We start from the raw sequence: 23,880 nt of genomic DNA, 5'->3' as shown, positions 1-23,880 counted from the left end.
GCTCAGATGGAAGCCAGGAGGAGTTGATGGGCAGTGATTTGGCCACCACTACTGACCCACCATCGTTGAGGGTGTTGCGGTGTTGCAGGGTTGAAACACCCAATGATCGCTGAATACCGCCTGGATGACACCAACTCTCCCTAAAAGTGAATGAAGGAGAAGCATCTTTGGATGTAATTGTAATCATTACTACCAGGCCTTTTGACAAATCAAGCTAAAATCCAAGGGAAAATATAGCAATCATGGTAGAATGTCACCTGTCTTCCTTTTGTGTTTGTTTTAAATTAGGACTGCAGCATGAACTTCAAATAAGAACATGAATAATTGTTGAACAAATCAGAAACAAATTAAGTAAGTAGTTGTCATTTCTTTCAAAAGAATCTTAAAGAACAACTGGTGTGGCATAAATCGAACTATGCGAAATATTGATATATTGTGGAAAAAGCATTTGCCGTAACTAGGTAACCGTCTAGTACGCTCATCGATTAATCGAACACAGAATTATCGATAACAGCCGAGCTCTGCCAATCGAACCACCGATCGATTTTTCTGGCATCTTTATTTATTAGCTTTGCCTTAAACCTCAAACGCATGTCAACCATGGTGACAAGTTGGCTAGTAGTTAGCTCACCTGAGCCAGCCTCGCAGCGGAGTGTGGGGACACCAAATGTGACTTTTACTCTGTGACATTTTTTTGCACACAATAAGGTGTGATAGTTCCACGCAATGGGTTTACCGCAGAGCTCCTTTCTTTCCACGGGGGAAACTAAAAGTGGATATCACGTCCACGGGGTATGTTGTAACGTCAACGTTAGCCAGTAGATCGCAAGGTTACAAACGGTACCGGCTCCCCTCCCCCTCTTAAAGCTCGCTTTTAACTTCATCACTATTCATTTGGGATTTCCGCTTTTATTTGTGTGATTCTGTCTTTGAAGATCCTCTTCTAGAAGATTTTGCAATTTTGTAATTTGAATCGAAAGAAACTTAGAATAGCTTCTAAATGGTCTCCGCCCTCGATGAGGTGGCATTTGGCACATGTCCAACCGCTGTTCATCCAAAACGGAGAAAATTTTCATGGACAAATTCAATAAAGGGTTGCTAAGACTTTTATCTTTAATTTAAACCGGCATTTTATTGCACACGTTGGGCAAAAGTTGAAAATACGAATAACTATCCCATGGTCGGGATTCACCAAAAACACAATACTTTGAATTACCACATGGGGGCGATATCCATGATGTTCTTCAAGTCTGGTATTTATTTATCTCCAAGGTTCAGGAGGACTCTCCTGCTTCCAGGGCTGGTCTGGAGCCTTTCTTTGACTTCATACTCTCAATGGGAAACACTAAACTCGTGAGTACTCTGTATCCTGATGGTTAAATTCAAGTGTGGCTGACACATAATACAAAAGAAATCACAACAAAGGGTATAAGTCATGGGCAGTAGAGTTAAGATTAAATTTATTTAGGTAATTGGATTCAAAGTGAAAAGTTTTAAGATAATAGAAATCAATGTTTCTTGTCATGGTAGACTTAACTAAAAAGAAGAGAGTAGCTGTCACTATCCTAAAATACTGCTGTGTAACTATACCTTTCTATTGAGTGGGATTGATTTGCTAAAAAAGTTAAAGCATACCACTTATACAGTATATTCTAAGGTGAATTTACCGATGCTTATATTACCGGCAAATATTACAATAATATTACTTTCACAAATCACATTGGATATTTAAATATTAAACTATATTATAAATAATAATACATCTGAACTATGGTCAATAATTCAAGGAAGCAATGAATTCAATTGGATGGTAATGAGAACAGTTTCACTACTTCTATATTTTCCCTTTGCCTGGTCACTATTGTGAGAAGGATTGGCCATCACTCACTTGCTTTGCAAATGAATTGGAGAAAATAAAACAAGTGTTTTTTCTGACGAGTAAACAATTGAAGCCTAATCTTGTGGACAAAATGATTCAATGGTATTGCTTAAAATGACAAAAGATGCAATAGAATATTCTTTTTGGATTTCTTTGCTTTGTTCTGTAACTTGCTGTTAATTAGTGCACGTTCAAGTTTTTTCTTTGTTTCATCTTTCAATTCTTCTGAACTTCGTCTCACTAAACCCCATGTTAATGTAGTTACTTTACTCACAGTACAATTTTGCCTTAGAGTTCAAAGGGATAGATGTAATGTTGTTTAACATCCATAGCCCTGTCCTGTTTTTGCACTGTCAAAGTTGAAGTCTTTGTTTTCGCAGCTTAAAGAAAGTGACCTTCTGAAAGACCTCCTTAAGGCCAATGTGGAGAAGGCAGTGAGACTTGAAGTGTATAACTCTAAAACCCAGCGGGTGAGGGAGCTGGAGGTGATCCCCAGTAACATGTGGGGTGGACAAGGCCTTCTGGGCGCCAGTGTCCGCTTCTGTAGCTTTGAAGGAGCCAACGAAAATGTATGGCATGTCTTGGTAAGTGGAATCAAATGAAATGGGCCGGTCTTTGACTGTCATTTCTGTGAGCTCTTGGCCTTCATGCTAAAGAGGTTATAATGAGCTAGTAGATACACATGGTCTGTGTGTTAATAGTAGTGAGATTTTCATTATCTTTGGTGTGCTTATAACAGGCTTTATTTATTTCCTGTATAACAGTGCACTGTGTTTTGTGGCTCAGTGTGATCTGGTTGAAGAAGTTACAGATTAAATCTGTATGGAACTTTAGTGATCATCCTTCTCCTGATAGGACATTGAAGATAACTCTCCAGCAGCAATGGCCGGCCTCGTCGCATATGACGACTTCATTGTCGGAGCTGACCAGGTTTTGCAAGATGTGAGTTGTTGGTTTTTTTTTCGTCTTGTATTTTGATTCTTAAAGCTGAATCAAAAGGTACAGGTGAACATTTACATTGAAAAAAAAATTATCTTGTTTTTTAAAACCCATGCAGTCAGAAGATTTCTTTTCTTTGATCGAAGCCAGTGAGGGGAAGCCACTAAAGCTGCTTGTTTACAACACGCAAAGCGACCATTGCAGGGAAGTGACGGTGACTCCCAACGGAGCATGGGGAGGAGAGGGGAGGTAGGAACGTTGTTATTTAAATGAATGTTTAAGGCGTTCTGACGTTACCTGCATCTTACAAAAGCCTCCTCACGGCAAATGCCAGTTTAGGCTGTGGCATTGGCTATGGTTACTTGCACAGGATTCCGACTCATCCAGTCCAAGCGAACAGACAGAAAAAAAGCCTCTCTCAGTCTATTGTCACTGCTAGCTGTGAAGATCTGGTCACAAGGGAAAACTGTGAAGAACAGGTAAATGCCTCTTTGTTGATCAAGTAGGAAATGGTTTGTGTGAATTGTTTGTATTTTGCTGTTTATGTTTGCTGACAACACAGCCACACAAATTCCATCCCCAGGTACAGTCAGTGGCTGAAGGCCGTGTTTTCAGCTTAAATGAATCTGCTTTGAATCAAATTGATGCTGTAAAGGATCTGGATATATCATCATCCCCCCAGCGCTCTCCCAACACAGGTAACCACAACTAGTCAATTAGTCATTTTACATGAATGAGTTCCGTAGTTCCCTGATTCGATGTTTTTTTTTCTTCCTAATCTCTTAAACTGGGCAATTTCTTTCTGTGTGACAGATACAGCCAGCTTGCTGGAGACTCAAGACTTGCCCGCAATGACATCCACTGATGATGAGACCCGCAGCTCCATGGCTGACAATCAGAAGAACGACTCCAGTGATCTGTGTAGTTTAGGTGAGTACCTAGACAAGGGATTATCTCTGACTACATCCCTCTATCTCTATGTGTGGAAAAACATTCAATTCACATTTTCTTTGCTTGTTTATTTATATTGTTTAGTTTGGGGCATGTCGTCCTTAAAATAGTAAGCCTAAACAAAGATGCTTGTGTAGATATTCTGCAAATCAAATATTGAATATTACAGCGGCATTAGATTTCAGTTTGAATTGCAGAATGGTAAATACATTTCTGGAGTTCTTATTTTCAGTGGTTTAAGCACATCCAGGGTATCCTGGAAGGAGATAAAACAAACTTAAAAGGTATTTGGTGCAACAGAACACCTAAAGAGGATGTATAATAATTTCCCACTCTTTGATTTATATAACTTAAGTATGAGATTTTATGCTTGGCATCTGAAATAATAACTTTGTTCAGTTTAATTAATCTTGTGCCGTTCCGAAGTTCATCTCAGCATCACGAAGCTACTTTTGTCTTCAACCTGCTCAGAGAAATTGATTAACATCCATTCTCAACATTGTGCAGGATCGTCGAACCCAAATCGTTTTACCTTGTGATCAGACTTATGTTCTTCTCTGTCTTGATCTAAATCATGTTAGTGTTGGTTAAATACAGTTTACTTTTGAAGAGTTGCCATCCTTTTAATAGGATGACCACTGTGAATGTCTCACGGATCAGCAAATGTTACCTAAGCCTCTCTAATACTTCAAAATGTTGCTTTGACCCTGCAAAGTTCAGTTCAGCATTTGGGTCGAGTTAATTCTTGAGTCACTTTCTTTGAAACATCTAGAACTTAACTTACATTACATTGACATTTGAAATGTCTGTGTGTGTTTGCACACCTGTGCTTGCACATAAAGTATAGGAGTAGGAACATTTAAGGATTAAGGTCCTCCTTAAAAGGGCTTTTTTTTTCTGGAGTTCTGCCAAGGGGTATTTCTCAGTGCATCAGGTGCTTGAAGCAGATGACCATATAAGGACATTTAAAGCAAGGTTTATATGAATCTACGGCCTGCACTCAGCGCTTTTTGTCAATAACATTCATCTAATATGTTTTGCTCTTTATTTGAAATGAGGGGAACATTTGCTATAAACATCCAACGTTTTATTCTTACACATGAGGGACATTAAACGCACCCTAACAGATCCCTGTTGATCGCACTGCCAGACTTTACCAAAGACTCAGAACAGATTTACCCCCTCCTATTTTCAGATGCCTCTTCTGTCAGCCAAAGCGCTGCAGCTGCAGAGAGGGTACAAGAATCTGACCCGCAGGGCTGTGGTTTAGATCTTGTCGCCAACTCCCCTCCAAACAAGGACTGTGGAGAAGACGCGGTGGGCCTTGAGGTCACCGGAGAGACCTTATCTGACACAAATGTACCAGAAGTGCAAGATCCTAATTATGAGCCTCATGTTCTGGAGGAACAGACCCCACAGGCTGCAGTGTCATAAAGCTTAAGAATGGTCAAAAATAGAGAGAATTAATTTACATTGAGCTAGTGGGAGAATTTAGAGCACATTATGGATTTAAAAAGCCTTCCTTGTGATTGTGAGTCTCAGCACTGGACACGTTTTTAAGATTTAATTTATTTGTATGTGAAATTGCTGCATGGCCAATTGCACATGTAAGGAAGATATTCTGATGACTGGAAGGACATGAATGCAACATGAATGTACTCTTTGTTCTAGGCGTAGCATATAGCGTAGCATCAGACTGGATAAAGCCTTACTATAGTTGAAATCGCTGCAAATTTGCTCCCTCATTACTCTGCACTAAAAAGCCAAATGTAATCACTGTCTTTTGTTGCCTGTTGCTTTTACCGTTGTTACCTTAAGAAAAAACTTGGGAAAAAGTATTGGTCCAGAATTTACACAGTTCCATCATGTTTAGTCTTTTTATTATTTTTTTATTTGTGCTGTAGGTTTTACATGGTTTTCTCTGTGGTTAACGTTGCACCGTATGTTAAAAGAATAATAATGATAATAATAATAATCTCAGGCATTTACTGTTGAGCCTCATTGCCTTACACCTAATTTCAGCAACTTTTTGATTGATTTGAATGATTGGTTTCTCCGTCGTGCAAATTCTTTTTTTCTTATTTCAAATCTCAGCAGCTTCTAATTGTTTTCTGGTTCAACTGTCTTTTTGATTAAATGACACTCATTATTTTTATGATGAACAAAAAAAACCAAAATCTAATATTTATTAAAAAGGAAACTACTGAAGATACATTTGAAGCAGTCTGACGTGTGCTTTTGTGTGCTTGCACATATCCTAACAGAGAGGTTTCAGCAGTTTTGTATACTAACTAAACACAGTGATATCCCCTCCCCTAATGTGTGTGTACCTGTATGTGCTTTACTGTCACACAGCTGGTAGTTCAAATTGTGAAACACCAGGTGTCAGCAAACCCCCTCATCATAGCTCTTGAGCAGGGATGTCCTCAGCTTTAATCCACTGCAGCTTCAAGAAAAAGCTGCTAGATAAGCCATCATGTACCAGCCTCTTCATTCATCAATGCCACAAACTGTTTGTGACTGAAGTGAAAATGCACCTGCAGCTATGATTGTACTGCTCTTTTAGTGCAGACATTGAAATGATCTCCCCTCGTGTTCAATTTAGCAAAGAGGCAGCAGCTTCCCTTCTAGACGTATGAAAAACTTCATCCGTCCAGGACTTTTTGACTTGATGTGGACCAAGTGCTGCTTACACTTTGCTGGAAATCAACCCTTCGAAGTGAAACTTAAAAAGCAAGAGTTGGTGTCAAACATAAAATGGGAGCTGCGTGTGATGTAAAAGTGTGTGTTCCGTAGCTCATTACACAAGGGGAGATGCTTTTGTTGTTTTTAGAATTGTACATCTCAGTGTTGTTAATGAGCAATGAAAACAACCAGCCAATGACGCATGATCTTGGTTGTAATTCCTAATGTCTCAATTTCGACAAGACGTATGAAGGTTGAAAACTAAACAGGGGAGCTGTGGCAATGGGATGTTGCGGGGGGGGGTGGGGGTGGCGGGGGTTGTATGCCTCAATTATTTACCAGGGCACTCCTCAGCGAAGGGGGTGGGGGGATGGGCCGAGAGGGAAAGAAAAGCCTGCGTGGGGGGAAAAAAAGATGAGAGTGAGTCAGATTTGTTTTCATCCACCAAGAGTGACTGATGTTCTTAAGGATGCTTTCCTCTGAAACACCTCTGTGTGTACGTGTGCGTGTGTGTGTGCAAGTTAAATAGGGATTACGCCGTAAGATGAATAAGAAGTAGCTTTGTCTGTGTCTATACTTTGTCTGTTCAGCAGCAAAAGAAAAACCTCAAGATCATCAAAACAGTGGGTATTTATTTTAAGAATGAGTAAATATACTGCATCGGTGCTCCAAATCTTTGTTTTACAAGATGCAGATCACATTATGGAAGAAAGCAGCCTGAGGCAGAGCCGAGCAGCTGTATGCCAGGAGCCAAAAGGTGAAAAGTACAATTGGACCACCTTTAGATGGATTTGACTTGCCTTTATTCCTTTTTCTGAGACCATTCAAAGGCCAGTGTGATGCAGCCGAACTGACTTGTCAGCTCAGCTTTATCTCAACCCCCCCAGAGACCTGGCTCATGGATACCAACATAGTGCCCAGTGCCTTAGCCTGGCAGTACAGCATGAAAAATTGTGGATTAAAATAACTACAGCAAAAAAAAAAAAAAAAAGAGGGAGAGACATTGATGAAGGGAAAGGAAAAAGTGGGTATTAGGAAGATACCTTCGTTGATTACAAATTATATTTAAAGAAACAATGCAACAAATTATTTGAAAGCCTGCTTTCCACACGTTTTAATGAGATTGAAACGGTTTCATTTAAAATGTAGATTGGCTTTTCTTCGTCCACATTAAACATTTAAACATGGCATGTTTGAATGACAGGGGGCTTACAAAGATTACCAACCGTTGACCTCCTTCGCAGGGAAATGTAGGAAAAGCTAAAATGAGATTTAAAAAAAAAAGAAAACACAAAAGCCAAATTCACTTTCCCCTGTGGACACAAACTCCTCACAGTCCTTCAATTCTCCCATGTCGCCACCATCCCTCATCTAGATGTTCTGGCAGAGTACCGCTCATATTTGGAGATTTTGAAAGGCATATTTGCGCATAAGTGTTGCTCGGCGTTCCTGTCTGCTGCCTGCACACCAGAATACTCCAGTAAGTGCCTGTTAGACCACCAATTTACTGTCTGTAATCACATTTGTCCGTGCAAGAGGACTTCCACTCTGCGGGACCTGAATTCATTAAGAAGCTGTTTTCATCCCCTGCTTCTATCCTCTGGATATATATATTTAGTTGTGTTTGGACAGGGATTTGTAATTTGCCCCCAGGAAGTCTTGCATCTCATTTGATTTAGCGCTTTCAATTCTAAGACATTAAATATCCCTTTATCTTCCGTCCTTTACCTGAAATGATCTGCTTAGTTACAGAAGATAGTCCATGTTTCTCTGACACATGTTGTATGTAGACAAAACAATCAGCCAGTTGTGGGTGGCCTGACAATCCACCGCTACCTAAGTGACTAATTTTCTCCTCCCTGTTTCAAAATAAGATTCATATTAACTATTATTTGTATTGTTAAGGGCCTATTTTAGATGGATGACTGTAGACAGGAAATGAGGTGAGATGGAGTGATGTGGGCAGGGAACATAAAATTGCTTTGGTGTGACACCCATATAAAATTTTTTTTTCCTGACATTTGTTTTATGATTATAATTGGACAATAACAGCTTCTCAGAACGGTTAAAACAGTCTTCTCCTTTCAGCTTTTCCCTTCAGGGGTCGCCACAGGGAATCAACTTTCTCCATCTAGCCCTATTCTCTTTATCCTCCTCTCTTACACCAACTACCTTCATATCTTCTCTCACTATGTCCATAAATCTTCTCTTTGGTCTTCCTAGAGACCTCCTGCCTGGCAGCTCCAAATCCAGCATCTGTCTACCAATATATTCATGAACAACAATTCAGTCTCTGACTGACGTGAGCAGACACTTTACTGTGGAGGAGTGGTTTGTGTGTCCCAGGGATCCTGGGAGCTATGTTGTCGGGGGCTTTATGCCCCTGGAACAGTCATCCAACACAAACAGGTCCCAGGTGAGGGACCAGACAAAGTGTGGCTCAGGAGACCTCCCATGAAGAAGACAATCATTGGACCCAGTTTTTCCTTTGCCAGACACGGGTCACCTGGACCCAGGTCAAGGGACGGGCCTTGGTGGTGAGTGCCTGTGCACCGGTTGAGTGCCTGGTGTTGGGGGACCTTGGCGGTCCGATCCTTGGCTGCAGAAGCTGGCACTTGGAACATGGAATGAAACCTCTCTGGCGGGGAAAGAGCCTGAGCTGGTGTACGAGGGTGAAAGATCCTGACTAGATATGGTCAGACTCACCTCCACGCACAGTGTGGGTTCTGGAACCAGGCCTCTCAAGAGGGATTGGACTCTATTCTGGAGTTGCCCCCGGTTAGAGGTGCCAGGCAGGTGTGGGCATATTGTGGTTATGTACCCAACAGCAGTTCAGTTGTTGGGACCCTTCCTGGGGTTGCTGGAGAGCTCTTCTACCAGGGACTCCCTCATTCTACTGGGAGACTTCAAGGCTCATGTGGGCAATGATAGTGCAACTTGGAAGGGTGTGACTGGGAGGAACGGCCCCCCTGACCCCCGGATGAAGAGAGGGCTGGAGCTGTCAACTGATTACCACCTGGTGGTGAGCTGGCTCTGATGCTGGGGAAGGATGCCAGTCAGACCTCGCAGACCCAAACATAACATGAGAGTCTGCTCGGAACGTCTAGCAGAGTCCCCGATCAGAAGGAGTTTCAACTCCCAGCTCCAGCAGAAGTACAACCACGTCCTGAGGGAGACGGGGACATTAAGTCAAATGGGCAATTTTCCATCCTTAAATTGTCAAGGTGCCAGACTGGAGCTTCAGCTGTAAGGCGGTCGGCGCCTGTCGGGATGGCAACCTTTGAACCTGGTGATGGACTCCAGTGGTGAGTGCTGCAAACTGCTGGCTTGTGGGGCTCCAGACGCAGCTGACAGGTACCCCCGGGCCAAGTGGCATGTGGGTTTGTTGTTTGCAGAGGCAAAAACTGTGGGGCGTGGGGAATTTGGGGAGACCATGGGGAATAACTTTCAGTGGGCATCTAGGAGATTCTGGTCCACCATCCAGCGGCTCAGGAGGGGGAGGCAGTGCTCTGTCAACACTGTGTACAGTGGGAGTGGGGTGCTGTAGACCGGTGGCAAGACGTTGTCGACCGGTGGCAGGAATACTTCCAAGACCTCCTCAACCCTGTTGAAATGCCTTCCAGTGAGGAGGCAGAGCCCGAGGACTCTGGAGCGGACACACCTATTCCCGGGGCTGAAGTTGCTGAGGCAGTCAAAAAGCTCTCCAGTAGCAGGGCCCCAGGGGTGGATGAGGTCCACCCTGGGTGCTGTAGGGCTATCCTGGCTTACATGCCTCTGCTACATAGGATGTCAGGGACAGTGCTGCTGGCCTGGGAAAACCAGGGTGGTGATCCCCTGTTTTAAAAACAGGGATCAGAGGATGTGATCCAACTACAGGGGATCACACTCCTCAGACTCCCTGGTAAGGTCTATTCAGCGGTGCTGGAAAAGATGGTCATTGAACCTCGGATCCAGGAGGAGCAGTGTGACTTTCATCCTTGATGTGGAATAGTGGACCAGCTCTATACCCTTTGCACGGTCTTTGAGGGGGCATGGGAGTTTGGCCAATCAGTCTGCATGTGTTTTGTGGATCTGGAGAATGCATTCGACCGTGTTGAAGGCAACCCTGTGATGGGTCTGGCATCTAGTCAGGATGCCTCCTGGATGCCTCCCGGGGGTGTTTTGGACATGTCCACCTGGGAGGAGACCATGGGCAAGACCCAGGACATGCTGGAGAGACTATGTCTCCAGGCTGGCTTAGGAACGCCTTGGGGTCCCCTCAGAGGAGCTGGACCATGTAGTGGGGGAGAGGGAGGTGTAGGCCTCACTGCTCCAGCTGCTGCCCTGACTCCAGATAAACAGGGGAAGATGGATAGATGGATGTCTGATGTGAATCGGTGGTGAATGACAATTTGTATTTACAAGCCACATGAGTGAGTGCTGTTGATCTGACAGTTCCACATTTTGGGAAAGCACAGGGTTTTGCACTTCAGCTTCACAATAAGAAGGTCCCTGGTTTGACAGGGGTTCTTCCTGTGTGTTTGTTTCACCCAAGCTTTCCGGTTTCCTTTCACAGGACAGATGCATGCAGGAGCCTATACTACCCAGACGTTTGAATGAGAGGGTGAACAGTTGCAACCCTGCCTCTTACCCAATGACGGCTGATATGATTGCGCCTCCACGTGACCCAGAATGCAGGATTAGCAGGATGGATAATGAATGAATGAAAGAAAGCCACAGTATCTGTCCAGAAATGAGCCAATCCAATAAGTGCAAAGAAAAATGCTTATCATGAAATGAAACCTTGAAATGTGGTAAATTTAACCATTCTTAAATGAGGATAAGATATAATATGGTAATCAGTATATCTATATGGTCACTGTGGCTCTCACAATGATATTTTGGAATTATTTTCTAATATTCTTCTGCTTTCCCTCATAATTTAAAGGTTTTTATGCATTAAGTCAACACTCCTCCCTGATGATCCTACAGCCACATTTCTCTGCATGCACCACCATGCGTCACCTACATTTTGCTTTTCCAAATGAACTGCTCGTGCAATGAACGTTGTGAGGAAACTGGATGATGAATGCGGCCTCTCACCCACTGGCAGCGCCACAGCGATGTCTCTTGATTTTCTCTATTGAGTTTTGAGAGCAGCCATTACAAACACAGGGCCTTTTGACAGGACAATGAACAAGTGAGACGAGCCACTCCAGTAAATCTGAGCACCGACATTAGTCCAAAAGTGCTAGAGGCATAAATAACATAAAGAAATACACTGTGGTCAATGTTCATGTTCCAGTACAACAACAGGCTTTAAAGGTGAAGAGTGTGTTATAACTTCTTCTCTTTTCAGCTTTTCTCTTCAGGGGTCGCCACAGCAATCAACCTTTTCCATTTAACCCTATTCTCTGTATCCTCCTCTCTCACCTGAGTTCCTCTTATTCACACAAATAAACTCTTTCTTGCTCCGACTAACTTTCATTCCTCTCCAGCGCATACCTCCACGTCTCCAGATTTTCCTCAACCTGTTCTCTGCTCTCACTGCAAATCACTATGTCATCTGCAAACATCATGGTCCATGGAGATTCCTGTCTAACCTCGTTTGTCTGCCTGTCCATCACTACTGCATACAAGAAGGGTCTCAGAGCTGAGCCTTGAACTTCTCTGTTACCCCTACAGCACACTGCACCGCTGTCTCACAGCTAGCATACATGTCTTGCACCAGACTAACATATTTCTCTGCCACTGCAGGCTTCCCCGTACAATAGCAGAGCTCCTCTCATTGCACCCTGTCATATACCTTTTCTAGGTCTCCAAAAACACAATGCAGCTCCATCTGGCCTTCTCTGTATTTCTTTACTAGCATTCTCAAAGCAAATACTGCATCTGTAGTACTCTTTCTCGACATGAAGCCATACTACTGTTCACATATGCTGACTTCTACTCTCAGTCTAGTTTCCACTACTCTTTCCCATATCTTCATTGTATGGCTAATCAACCTTATCCCTGTATAGTTGCCACAATTCTACACATCCACCTTATTCTTAAAAATGAGCACCATCACACTTCATCTCCATTCTTCAGGTATCTTCTCATTCTCAAAGATCCTGTTGAATATACTAGTCAGAAACTCTACCGCTGCCTCTCCTAGACACTTCCACACCTCCACACGTATATCAACTGACTTTCCACTCTTAATCCTCTTTAATGCCTTCCTCCCTTCATTTTTACTAATCTCTGCTTCTTGGTGGTCTATAATAGTCACCTCTTCTACCCTTGCTTCTTTTATTTTTTACATTTATCAACTCTTCAAAGTACTCTTTCCATCTTCCCAATACTCCTCTGGCATCTGTCAATACATTTCCCTCTCTATCCTTAATCCCCCGGACCAGTTATACATCCTTTCCATTGTTTTTTTTCTCTTTTCACCAACCTGTGTAGATTATTCTTTCCCTCCTTACTGTCCAACCGAGCATACAAGTCATCGTATGCCCTTTGTTTTGCCTTTGCTACCTCTATCTTTACCTTACGTTGTATCTCCCTGTGCCCCTGTGTGTTCTTTTCTGTCCTTGAAGTGTCCCACTTCTTCTTTGCTAACCGCTTTCTCTGTATACACTCCTGCAGTTCCTCATTCCACCACCAAGTCTCATCTACTTTCCTTTCAGATGACACACCAAGTACTCTCCTACATGTCTCCCTGATAACACTAGCTGTACTTGTCCAATCATTGGGAAACTATCCCTGACCACCCAGAGCCTTTTCACAACTCCTCCCTGAAAACCATACAAAACACTCCTCCTTTTTAAGCTCCAACCAATTTGTCCTCTGCTCTGCCTTTGTCCTCTTGATCTTCCTTGTCACCAGAGTCATCCTACAAATCACCATCCTATGCTGTCTGGCTACACTCTCACCTACGATTACTTTGCAGTCACTGATCTCAATCAGGTTACCAAGTCTATACAAGATATAGTCTACCTGCTTGCTCCTACCTCCGCTCTATAAGTCACCCTATTTACCTGTCTTTTCTGGAAAAAAGTGTGCACTACAGCCATTTCCATCCTTTTTGCAGAAACCACCACCATCTGTCCCTCTGCATTCTTATCCTGTATGCCAAATCTGCTCATCACTTCTTCATCCCCTCTATTGCCTTCACATATATGTCCATTGAAGTCGGCACCAATTATCACTCTCATCTCTGGGGATATTCTGCATCACTTCATCTTGCTTATTCCAGAACTTCTCCTTCTTGTCTAACTCACATGACAACCTGCGGGGCAAAGCCACTAACAACATTGAGCATCACACCTTCAATTTTTAATTTCAGACTCATAAGTCTGTCTGACATTCTTTTCACCTTCATAACATTCCCAGCACACTCGTCCTCCAAGATAACTCCTGCTCCATTTCTCTTCTTGTCTTCTTGTAACATGATAGTACAACTTAAAGCCTGCTCCTAAAATTTTAGCCTTACTACCTTTCCTGGACACACAGTATATCCACCATATCATGTCATACAACTCTCTGCCTTCTCCTGTCATAGTCCCAATATTCAAAGTCCCTACTCTCAGTCCCAGACTCTTGCCTTTCCTCTTCTCTCTCTGCTTCTGAACACGCCTTCTTCCTCACCTTCTTTGATCTACAGTAGCCCAATTTCCATTGTTTTCCTGTAGGTCAGCGGTACCAATGGCGGTCGTTGTTAAATTTGGGCCTCGACCGATCCGGTATGATCTGATTATTGTGATTGATTTGCATGTATGGTTTTGGCAAAAGTTTTGCGCCGGATGCCCTTCCTGACGCAACCCTCTGCATTTATCCTGGCTTGGGACCGGCTCAGGGAGGAACTGGCCCGTGCCTCCTCAAGGCTGGCTCAGGGAGCCAGTGAGCGGCCCATGCCGCCCTGAGGCTGCATTGTGTGTGATAACTATAATAATATATATAATATATTTTTAAACATCTCTGACATGTGCTCTGATAAAATGATCAAAAATGGCTTCTCAAAAAACAAACAAACAAAAGGGGCTGAAGATGAGTCAAGAAGGATCTGGCAGCAAATAAGTGGTTTAAGTGACAGGCCCTGCTTTCTCTCTGATTCCTGACAACCATTGTTTGTGTGTGCGCGTTTCAGTTTGCCACTTAGGAAAGCACACGTTGTTCTCCAGCCAGGATGACCCCGCTGATGTCAAGGCTGCTTCCATCTGTCACACTGACAACACCTTCAGTCCCAACCTGAATACACAGCTCTCACTTTCTCACGCAGCTTTTACCCACATCTAAGGCTCGCACGTCATGAGGACTCTTTTTTGTTAAATTAACTACCATTTCATCATTCCATCATTCTCATAAGAATCCAATACATTCAATAAGTAACTTAGTGTTTGCATCAAGGTCATGACACCCCTGTTTCATTTGGAATTATTTTTCTGTTACATGGCCTAAGAGCATGCATTTATGAGTCTCATGCAAATATGAAGCAACTGCAACATGATGTCGTCTGTAGCTTTTTTTTTTTTTTTTATCTTCAACTCTCATTTTTCTCTCATCTGACTGATCCAGAAAGCCCTCCATCATGGAGAGAAGCTGTAGATGAGAAACAGCGATAAAGGTTCGGAGCGGCTTATTGTAATGGATATGAGTGGATGTAGAAACCCAACTCAGTACATTCCCTGCTGTTTCCCTGTGTCTGTGACATATTTGCTGTGACATCTCCACCACCATCCCGGCTTTGTTTTGGCCCGATAGGGAGCTGTCTCTTAGAGTTAACCTCATTACCAGTAAACCATCACCCCACAGGGGAGTACATGCTTGGATTTGCCCTCTTCAGTCACTCTATGTAATTCGTATATAGTTTGACTCTTACTAAAGAATTCAAAATGCATGTTCGTTTCTTCACGATCATGCTGGAAAAAAATAGGGTCATATTTTTCTCAAGACAAATAAAGTGTGACATGTGAATGAGCAAGTGAATGGTTTTATCTCTCTCTCTCTCTCTCTCTCTCTCTCTCTCTCTGTCTCTACACACACACACACACACACACACACATATATATATATATGTATATATATATATATATATACATATATATAATATGTGACATGTGAATGAGTGAGGGAATAGTTGCATGTCTTCATATGACATGTGAATGACAGGGTATTTCTCTATATGTGGCTCTGTGATTGGCAGGCGACCTGATTGGGATGATTCCTGCCTCTCACCTGATGATAGTTACAATCAGCTCTAGCCCTGCAACTCTGAGTGCAGAATAAACGCTATAGATAATGAATGAATGAATGAGAGAATGAATGACCTGTAGCCATGTGGAAATTATTGCTGCTGCTGCTTCAGCTCACCACAATATTATTCAAATGTTTTTATAATCTACCAGCACAAAGAGCAAAGCAATTATTTCCAATTGACCTTCGATTGTGTGTGTGTTGTGTGTGTGTGTGTGTGTGTGTGTGTGTGTGTGTGTGTGTGTGTGTGTGTGTGTGCGTGTGCGTGTGCGTGTGTGTGTTTATGAACAGGTAACACTCAATTTGAGAACATCAGGTTTGCCTTATTCTGCGTGAATTCAGAGAAATGCTGATCTTCCTGATGGTTAGGTGTCTGTCTGGTGTGACGCTGCCAGTACAGTGGTGAGAAGTGAACTCTCGGCTTTATGACAGCTGAAATGGATGCGCCATTTCACGGTGCATCAAGAGGGAGATCACAAGGAGCAGCGGTGCAGGTCGGGAAAAAAAAATGGAAAATGTGTCATGAGAGCCACTGGAGGCATTCAGATGCTTGGAGGGGAATTAGGATAAATAATGTTACAACTCATCCAGTCTTTGCTTTTTTGAAGTTTTGAAAGGTGAATAGGTCTGTTTTCAGGTCATACAAAAAATGAAATCCAAAAATAACTTGTGTGTTTTAATCTTCATGGCATCCGATGAAGGAAAACACTGCAAATGATGCTGCTCTATGGATTCCTTCTTATATAAGCACAGCACTAGCCATGCCTCTCGAACTGAGCCTTGACTAAGAACTTAAATGTATGTTATTGTCATCTTTGCATGCAAATCATTTGATGGCTAATATTTTAAGAGAGCAAGGGGGATTGGTGAAATTTAGGCAGGAGAGGGGTGGGTGGCGAATAGTGCACTACATGTGTACAGTGTGAAAGTACTGTTATCATCTCAGGCCAGAGCCACAACCTCTTGCAGCAGCTGAGGTACTCTGCGTCCCCTTGAGACTTCCCATGTTTGTTATTACTCTAAAAAGCAAAGAGAGAAGATGAGCTATAGCTTTTTATTTATTTATTTTTTCCCCTGCAGTGAGACAAGCTTGCAGCCCCCCTTCCTCCTGAGCTAAATGGAGAATTTCCTGTCAACAATGTTCTAATTCTGTCTTCATCCCCCATTTCTGCAGCCAAAATCAATCAGCGGCCATTTGTAATTCAAGTAATTTAAAGAGCCGCTTCACGAACATGAACTACCATCAGATGGTGACATTAACCATCTCTCATAATTATGGTGATTGTATGAGTGGCCAGGCGTTAGCAGAGAGTACATAATTCATTGGTCAGTTCCAGAGGGGCTGCGCCTTTTGTTCCAAGCAGAGTCAGAAAATAAAGACTTTATTTACCCTGGAAGGGCAAACAGACGATGGCAGGTGGATCCGGGCCGCTGCCTCAACCTGTGTCAATAATGACCGTGATCAATGTAGATCAGAACATCCATGTGATTCAGCTGGCTGTTCACTCCGCCACCGGTGAGTCATCAGCAGCAACAGAAACTGCAAAAAGCGCCAGTCTTCTAAAGCATCTTCTTAAGCCCAGACACATTTTATCCTTTTAGTCATTTAATGACCTCCAGAGATGTGACTCTCATCCCTGGTGGTTCCCTACTCCCTCTTCTTCTGTTCCCCTCTGTCTCTTAAACACACACACATACAAAACTCATATAAATTATGGTGACACAACCACCTGTGTTCTGATCTGAATGTGAAGATCCCTTCTGTACACTGTGTTCCCCGAAGGCACGGCTACCTCTGCGGACACGGCCACAGTTGAAATAAAGATTAAAAGGTTAATTAATCCCTTAGACTTAAGTTAATCACTCCATGTCAAGGAAATTAGGCTTTCTGTCCTTTACAGTTTCAGGCGGTGAGCAAAGATAAGCTTATTTTTATCTTCCAAGAAAAAATTATGCAAAAATGAAAAATTCATTTAATATCAGAGCCCAAACCTTCTACTCTAATCTGAGTTGAATTTTTTTTTTTTTTTTTTCTCAAATTTCTTGCTGTACCGCAATTTGCATCTGGAGCCAAAATGAACGCTGTGCAGTGTAATTGACTGCATTGTCTCTGTTACTATGGTAACCTCTAATTACTATGGCCTTGATTACAAGCTGCTGGAAGCTGTCTCAAGTGACATCAAATCATGGCACAATTTGTAACACTTCTATTTTTTTTTTTGCCTCATTTTGTTTTGTTTTATTTGAAACAAATTCTTACTCAAGTGAATTTTTCAAAGATTGGAAATAGCAGCTGTCACTGCAAAGTGTGCAGTCTTTTTAAATCCCCCCGACACACACACCCACACACAGAATGACCAGAAGTCCAAGATAAGTGGCTCAGCTTCGTACGCCTTTATGCTGCAGCATACCCTCAAGTTAGTCAGCTTGCAGCTGTTGATTCCCCTCCACTGCCATTTTTTTCAGCACTCGAATCCCCATTTTGAAATTTCAAGGCAGCTACAAGCATTACCAGTTATAGATTAACAAAGACCCAGTAGCTAAAAACCAGAACACAGCTTAGTTGAACCTCCTGCAATATTTACAGTTGTGCATTCATATTGGATACCGTGTATTTTATCTCGTGCCAAAAATTGGAAAGAAGACGGAGTGGTGCACTCACATGTTTCACCAGCAACAAGAGTAAGTCAGAAATCCAGCTTTCTGCTTTTTGCCAGAGGTGTTGGCAGAATGACAGTGAGTTGTTTCATGGCACTCTGTGTAATCTCTGAGTTGGCTTGCCATGCATCTACACAAATTCTTTATCTACGTGGAAGCACTGTGGAATCTGAGCGGTTAGAATGTGACCCCTTAGATTGGTAAATGATACTACGCCTCTAAAGAAGTACATTTAATTACATTTCTAATCCAACTAGGACTATATTTTTTCAATTGCACTGGGGGCTACCTCTCTTTCTTACTCTGCTGACCCACTCACAACCTCCAAGTAGTACTTGTGCTTCAGTCGGAAAAAAAATCAATCTATTGAAAATGTTCAGTAGAGTTCATTTTCGACCGAGTAATGGCTTCCGGCAGATTGTGATGTTTTGGCTGCTCATCAGTAGCTGTGAGCTTTCTTTCACAGTGCAATGCAAACATGGGGGGGTGACATGTAGAAGTGGTTCTAAAGTGGAAACATGAGAGGCAAGCTGTGGAGGCACAATGATCCATGGTCGCCAGTATGGCGAGCTCAGAGCACTCCCCATTGGCTGGGTTTGTGGCAAACCTTGTACTGGAGGTTGATTCTGGAGAAAAAAAAAATCCAAATGAAATTAACTTATGTAAATGGTCTCCAATTATATAGCAATTGGAGGAATGCCCACTCTGCTGACTGATCCACAGTCACCCACTCACTGGTGCTTCATCAATACACTTGAAAATAAAACACTAACATTTTGCTAGCAGTTTTAAATCTATGCAAATGACAACAGTTTATTTCAAAAGGTAATTTTCAAAGCCAATTTTAAGATGTGCATTGTTCTATTTGTTTAGTAATTTTTAAATAAAGTTTAAATTGATTCCTGCAAGAATGTGTAAAGATCTATTTTGAATTGACATTTTTATAAACCTTATCAGGATGTTCTTACCCTGTGGGGCCCCATTTCTTGTTGTCTTGTTGACTGACCATCTCTTGATGTGAGCTTTGTTGTTGACTAGCCTGCCCTCCTGTCGTGTGTGTTACTGGTGGTACTTTTGGATAAGCAACAGCTTTTGGATTCTGCTGTTGACATCCATCTAAACAGCACCTTCCTCTTCTTCTCTTTTCCGCTTTCCCTTCAGGGGTCGCCATCAACTTTCTCCGTCTAACCCTATTCTTTGTATCCTCCTCTTTCACACCAGCTACCTTCATATCTTCTCTCACTACGTCCAGAAATCTTCTCTTTGGTCTTCCTCGAGACCCCCTGCCTGACAGCTCCAATTCCAGCATCCATCTAACAATATAGTCACGATCCCTCCTCTGTAAATGACTGAACCATCTCATTCTGGCCTCTCTGACCTTCTCTCCAAAACATCTAACATGTGCTGTTCCTCCTATAAACTCATTCCTGATCCTATCCATCCTGATCACTCCCAAAGAGAACCTCAACATCTTCATCTCTGCAACCTCTGGCTCTGCCTCCTGTCTTTTGGTCATTGTAACTGTTTCTAGTCCATACAGCATCGCTGGTCTCACCACTGCCTGTACACCTTTCCTTTCATTCTGGCCAATAGTCTTCTATCACATAGTACCCTTGACATTTTTCTCTACCCATTCCAAGCTTCTTGAACCTGTCTCTTCACCTCTTTTCCATACTCTCCGTTGCTCTGGACTGTTGACCCCAAGTACCTGAAATCCCCCAACTTCTGATATTCACTCCCTGGAGCCTCACCGTTCCACCCAAGTTCCTTTCATTCACACACATATATTCTTTCTTGCTGCGACTAACTGTCATTCCTCTCCTTTCCAGTGCATACCTCCACCTCTCTAGATATTTCTCAGCCTGGTCTCTGCTCTCATTACTGATGGAGTCCCACCTCCACCTTGAACTTCTCTGTTACCCCTCCAGCACAGCACACCACGGTCGCACAGCTAGTATACATGTCCTGCACCAGTCTAACATACTTCTCTGCCACTCCAGATTTCCTCATACAATACCAGAGCTCCTCTCATTGCACCCTGTCACATGCTTTTTCTAGGTCTACAAAAACACAATGCAGCTCCCTCAGTACCATAATAGTACAACCTAAATATTGCTCCTAAGCTTCTAGCCTTACTACCTGTCCACCTGATCTCCTGGACACAAAGTATATCCACTGTCCCCCCTGCAACATGTCGACCAACTCTCTACCTTTTCCTGTCATAGTCCCAATATTCAAAGTCCCTAATCTCAGTCCCAGACTCTTGCCTTTCCACTTCTTTCTCTGCTTCCGAACACACCTTCCTCCTCTCCTTCTTTGACCCAGAGTAGCCCAATTTCAATTGTTTCCCTGTAGGTCATCGGTACCAATGGCGGTCGTTGTTAACCCGGGCCTCGACTGATCCGGTTTGATCTGGTTATTGTGATTGATTCACATATTATGTTAAGGCAAAAGCTTTACGCCGGATGCCCTTCCTGACACAACCCTCTGCATTTATCCGGGCTTGGGACCGGCTCAGGGAGACACCAGCCCGTGCCAGCCCTGAGGCTGCATTATCCATCTAACCATCGAAACAACATATTTTGGCAAAAACATCCCAAATGACATCCCTTTGGCTCACTAATGAGGATGTTGTATCAGCTAGTTGAACAACAAGTGTGCAATTCAACAGCCCCTGTTCATTTTTTTAATTCATTTCTGTCAACTTTATTCCCTTTGCAGGGAATGCCTTTCCAGACTTATTTGCAACAATGAGTTTATTGTAGAGCCACTCAAAAAGAAATGGAATTATATATCTAAAACATGGTCATTTATGAGTTTAACAGGCTCTGCTTAGTCAGCTGAACCAGACCAGCTGTTTCCTTCCTTGAAGATAAGCTCCTCATTTGTTGAGTCATCCTTTTATTTTGGTGTAAAAACACAATATTCACTGATATTGTAATGTTTTTCTGTATGTAAGTCAGTTAACAACTCCTTTACATTACATTACATTACATCCTTCAATGGCCAAGGGCACTCTCTGTCAGCAATTTACATACACTTACAAAAGATATTGAATAGCATTATTTTACCATTGTCTTCAATTTATAAGGTAACATGCCCCCTTCTTTACATATTTAACAAATTACAAATAAATGAAAAACCAGAAATCCAGAAAACCATTGAATAAATGAAAATAATAGTACTAAATTATAAATTCAACAAGGGATCACATGGTGTAGGAAGACTTATTTGACATCTTCATTTGTAGTAATATTAATTGGACATTGTTTTCATTAGAATCAGTGTAACCTTTTCAAATTTAAGACCTAACAGTAGTAACCATTTTTGATGTAATCGTATTAAAGGTGAATCTTTTTCCTACTTTTGAGGCCCGCCCTGGAGGCCATGGCCCATAGCATTTGCTTATGATGCCTGATGGGCTGCCCAGCTCCGTCCCTGTGAATGATATAGTTTGCCAGCTCTCAGATGTCTTTCAGGGTTTTTTTTTTATCTCTGTCTGCTGCTCAATGTGGGCGGCGGATCCTTTTACCTCTCACTTTGATTTAATAATTATATGAATGCTACATTGTACAAAACGCAACAAGAACCCATTTCTCCCCTGACAAGTCTTTTCTTTTTATCAGACCTTCAAATTTATTGCCTTTTTATTTTATGGTTCATAGTGAAAGCAAAAATAAATACCAACGGAGACCCATATGTGAGAGGGGTGATGACAATTTCTGTTTAAAGATGATTTTTGGGAACGTTCTTACAAACAGAAGACAACAGTGGTAGCTCTGCGGAGGACCATGTCGTCATAAGCTGATTTGTGATACAGTCAATCCATCATATGAGTCAGCAACATTTAAAAAAAGAATATATTTCCCTTTTTTAAAAAAAAAACACTTCAGTCCTTGAAGTGGTGGAGATCCAAGGCTTGGATAAATCAGCTTGTATTTGAAATTTTAAATGAACTGAGTCAAGGTAAAACTAGTAAATAGGATTTTTTTCTTTCAATCTCAGCTGAGATGTTTGAGGCTATATGAACTGCTGACACTATCTTTGGTATGTTCATTGTCAGGCCAAACTGTGATTCATCTCAACATGGCACCTTTAATATTACAAAAAGGGAGGATTTTTTATATTGAAACATCCACAGCCAAAATGCCAATGTTGCAAGATATAAACTGGTGGGTTATTTTCGTCTGTCTGATTCCCAGATCCTCTGTCGCAGGGGAAAGAACGATAAGGAAATGTCAGTAATTGACTGCTTTGTGTTGATAAACGCTAAAGGAGCGGACTGATTCATAATATCACCTTTTCACCGCAGACATTTGAGCTTGTCACAAAAGAACAAAGTACATGGTCAAACACCAACCGTTAATAACGCCTTTATTTCCGCCGCTTATAAACTGTATTTGATGAGGCATATGCAAAAGAGGGGCTGGAAAGACTTTGGAAAAATTTGAAAAAAACATGCGTAAAACTATCATCTCGCCTTTCGGCTTACATCTAAGGTTTAGAGTTTTAAGTTTCAAGTCTCAGACTTAGTCTCTGTCTCAGACTAGGTTGAGACTGAGATTTTACAGACTGTAAAGACTTTGAAAGGATTTGGAATTTGACAGATTTGAAAAACTTGAGGAAATCTATAACAGGATTCTTTCAGCATTTTTCCCACCATGCAATGTTTTCACCAGGTATTTGCAGAGCCTCTGCTATTTCACCCCATCGCTTTTCCCTCTCAAATCGGTCGTGATACGCTGGAGAGTTGACATCGTACAAGCTTGGCTATCGACCGCTCCACCATCCGCTCCTCTTTCTGGATTGTCCATATTGATCGGGACATCCTTCGCCGTTCTCATTCATCCATACCACCAGGAAATACCATCTATGCTGCCAATACCACTCTGGCGATTGTTTGTCTAACCAGGCTTCCTTTTATCGTTTTATTGGAGCTCATCTATTGGTTGTTGATTCAGTCTTCATGGTGACATAATGCTAAGACTTGTGGAAATATCAAACATGTTTGATATTTTCATAAGCCCCAAGACTAAGTAAAGGCCGAGCTACGGCTGTTCCAAGACTGTAAGTTTACCACCTTACAATAGACTTGACTTTCAGTTTTAAGTCTGAGAATGTAAAAATTGTATATGCAAGCCTTGCTTAAGATTTAAGATTTTATTTGTCATTTAGATTTCTATCAAAATGAAATTGCGATATAATGGCTCAGAACACTGTGGGATTATTGGCGGTAACAACATGTAAAAAAATAGAAGGTAACAGACCTGCTCTTATTTTTGCTGTTTTGTACTACTCTGTTCTTCACTGACAACCAGAAAAGTTTATTTTGGGCACGATTTCAGTTTGCTGCATTGTAAACCCCCCAGGGGTTACAATGCAGCTTTCATACATAGCTGTCATACTGTATATGCCATTCTGTCAAGGGGATGCATGAAAATTGAACTATTTATTTATAAAACATCAGTAATGTGCATGATTTTATTGTCTGATGAACCTGTGTTTGTTCAGGTGAGTAAGTCTGGATTGATACACTCTTCGTAGTGGTCACA

The 23,880-nt window shown here is 42.1% G+C and overlaps 1 protein-coding gene across 3 annotated transcripts; it reads left to right on the top strand.

The window, feature by feature from the left end:
* The first annotated feature begins 601 nt into the window (after window positions 1-601).
* On the top strand, window positions 602-5,987 carry LOC147231913 (Golgi reassembly-stacking protein 1-like). Of its 3 annotated transcripts, none has more exons than XM_086150352.1 (9): window positions 602-792; window positions 1,273-1,353; window positions 2,260-2,463; window positions 2,735-2,821; window positions 2,937-3,067; window positions 3,189-3,297; window positions 3,402-3,516; window positions 3,632-3,748; window positions 4,965-5,987. In XM_086150352.1, exons 1-9 carry the CDS (start codon window positions 727-729, stop codon window positions 5,201-5,203), a joined length of 1,149 nt encoding a protein of 382 aa, XP_086006478.1. In that variant the 5' UTR covers window positions 602-726; the 3' UTR covers window positions 5,204-5,987. The 3 variants fall into 3 exon arrangements, with proteins under 3 accessions (XP_086006478.1, XP_086006477.1, XP_086006476.1); XM_086150351.1 differs by having other exon boundaries at window positions 3,153-3,297; XM_086150350.1 differs by having other exon boundaries at window positions 3,132-3,297.
* The last annotated feature ends 17,893 nt before the right edge of the window (window positions 5,988-23,880 follow it).

Source organism: Fistularia commersonii, chromosome 8 (assembly GCF_037954325.1).
Source record: "Fistularia commersonii isolate RoL2024-O1a breed Wild chromosome 8, RoL_Fcom_v1.0, whole genome shotgun sequence".
NCBI lineage: Eukaryota > Metazoa > Chordata > Actinopteri > Syngnathiformes > Fistulariidae > Fistularia > Fistularia commersonii.
This window is presented reverse-complemented; position numbering and strand designations above follow the sequence as displayed.

What these genes read in the sequence shown, in the direction of transcription:
- LOC147231913 (XM_086150350.1), top strand. Translation starts at nt 727, where the DNA reads ATGGGTTTACCGCAGAGCTCCTTTCTTTCCACGGGGGAAACTAAAAGT. An exon ending in GTGGATATCACGTCCACGGG is followed by an intron (nt 793 to 1,272) that starts GTATGTTGTAAC and finishes TTTATCTCCAAG; the next exon opens with GTTCAGGAGGACTCTCCTGC. An exon ending in CAGTGATCTGTGTAGTTTAG is followed by an intron (nt 3,749 to 4,964) that starts GTGAGTACCTAG and finishes TCCTATTTTCAG; the next exon opens with ATGCCTCTTCTGTCAGCCAA.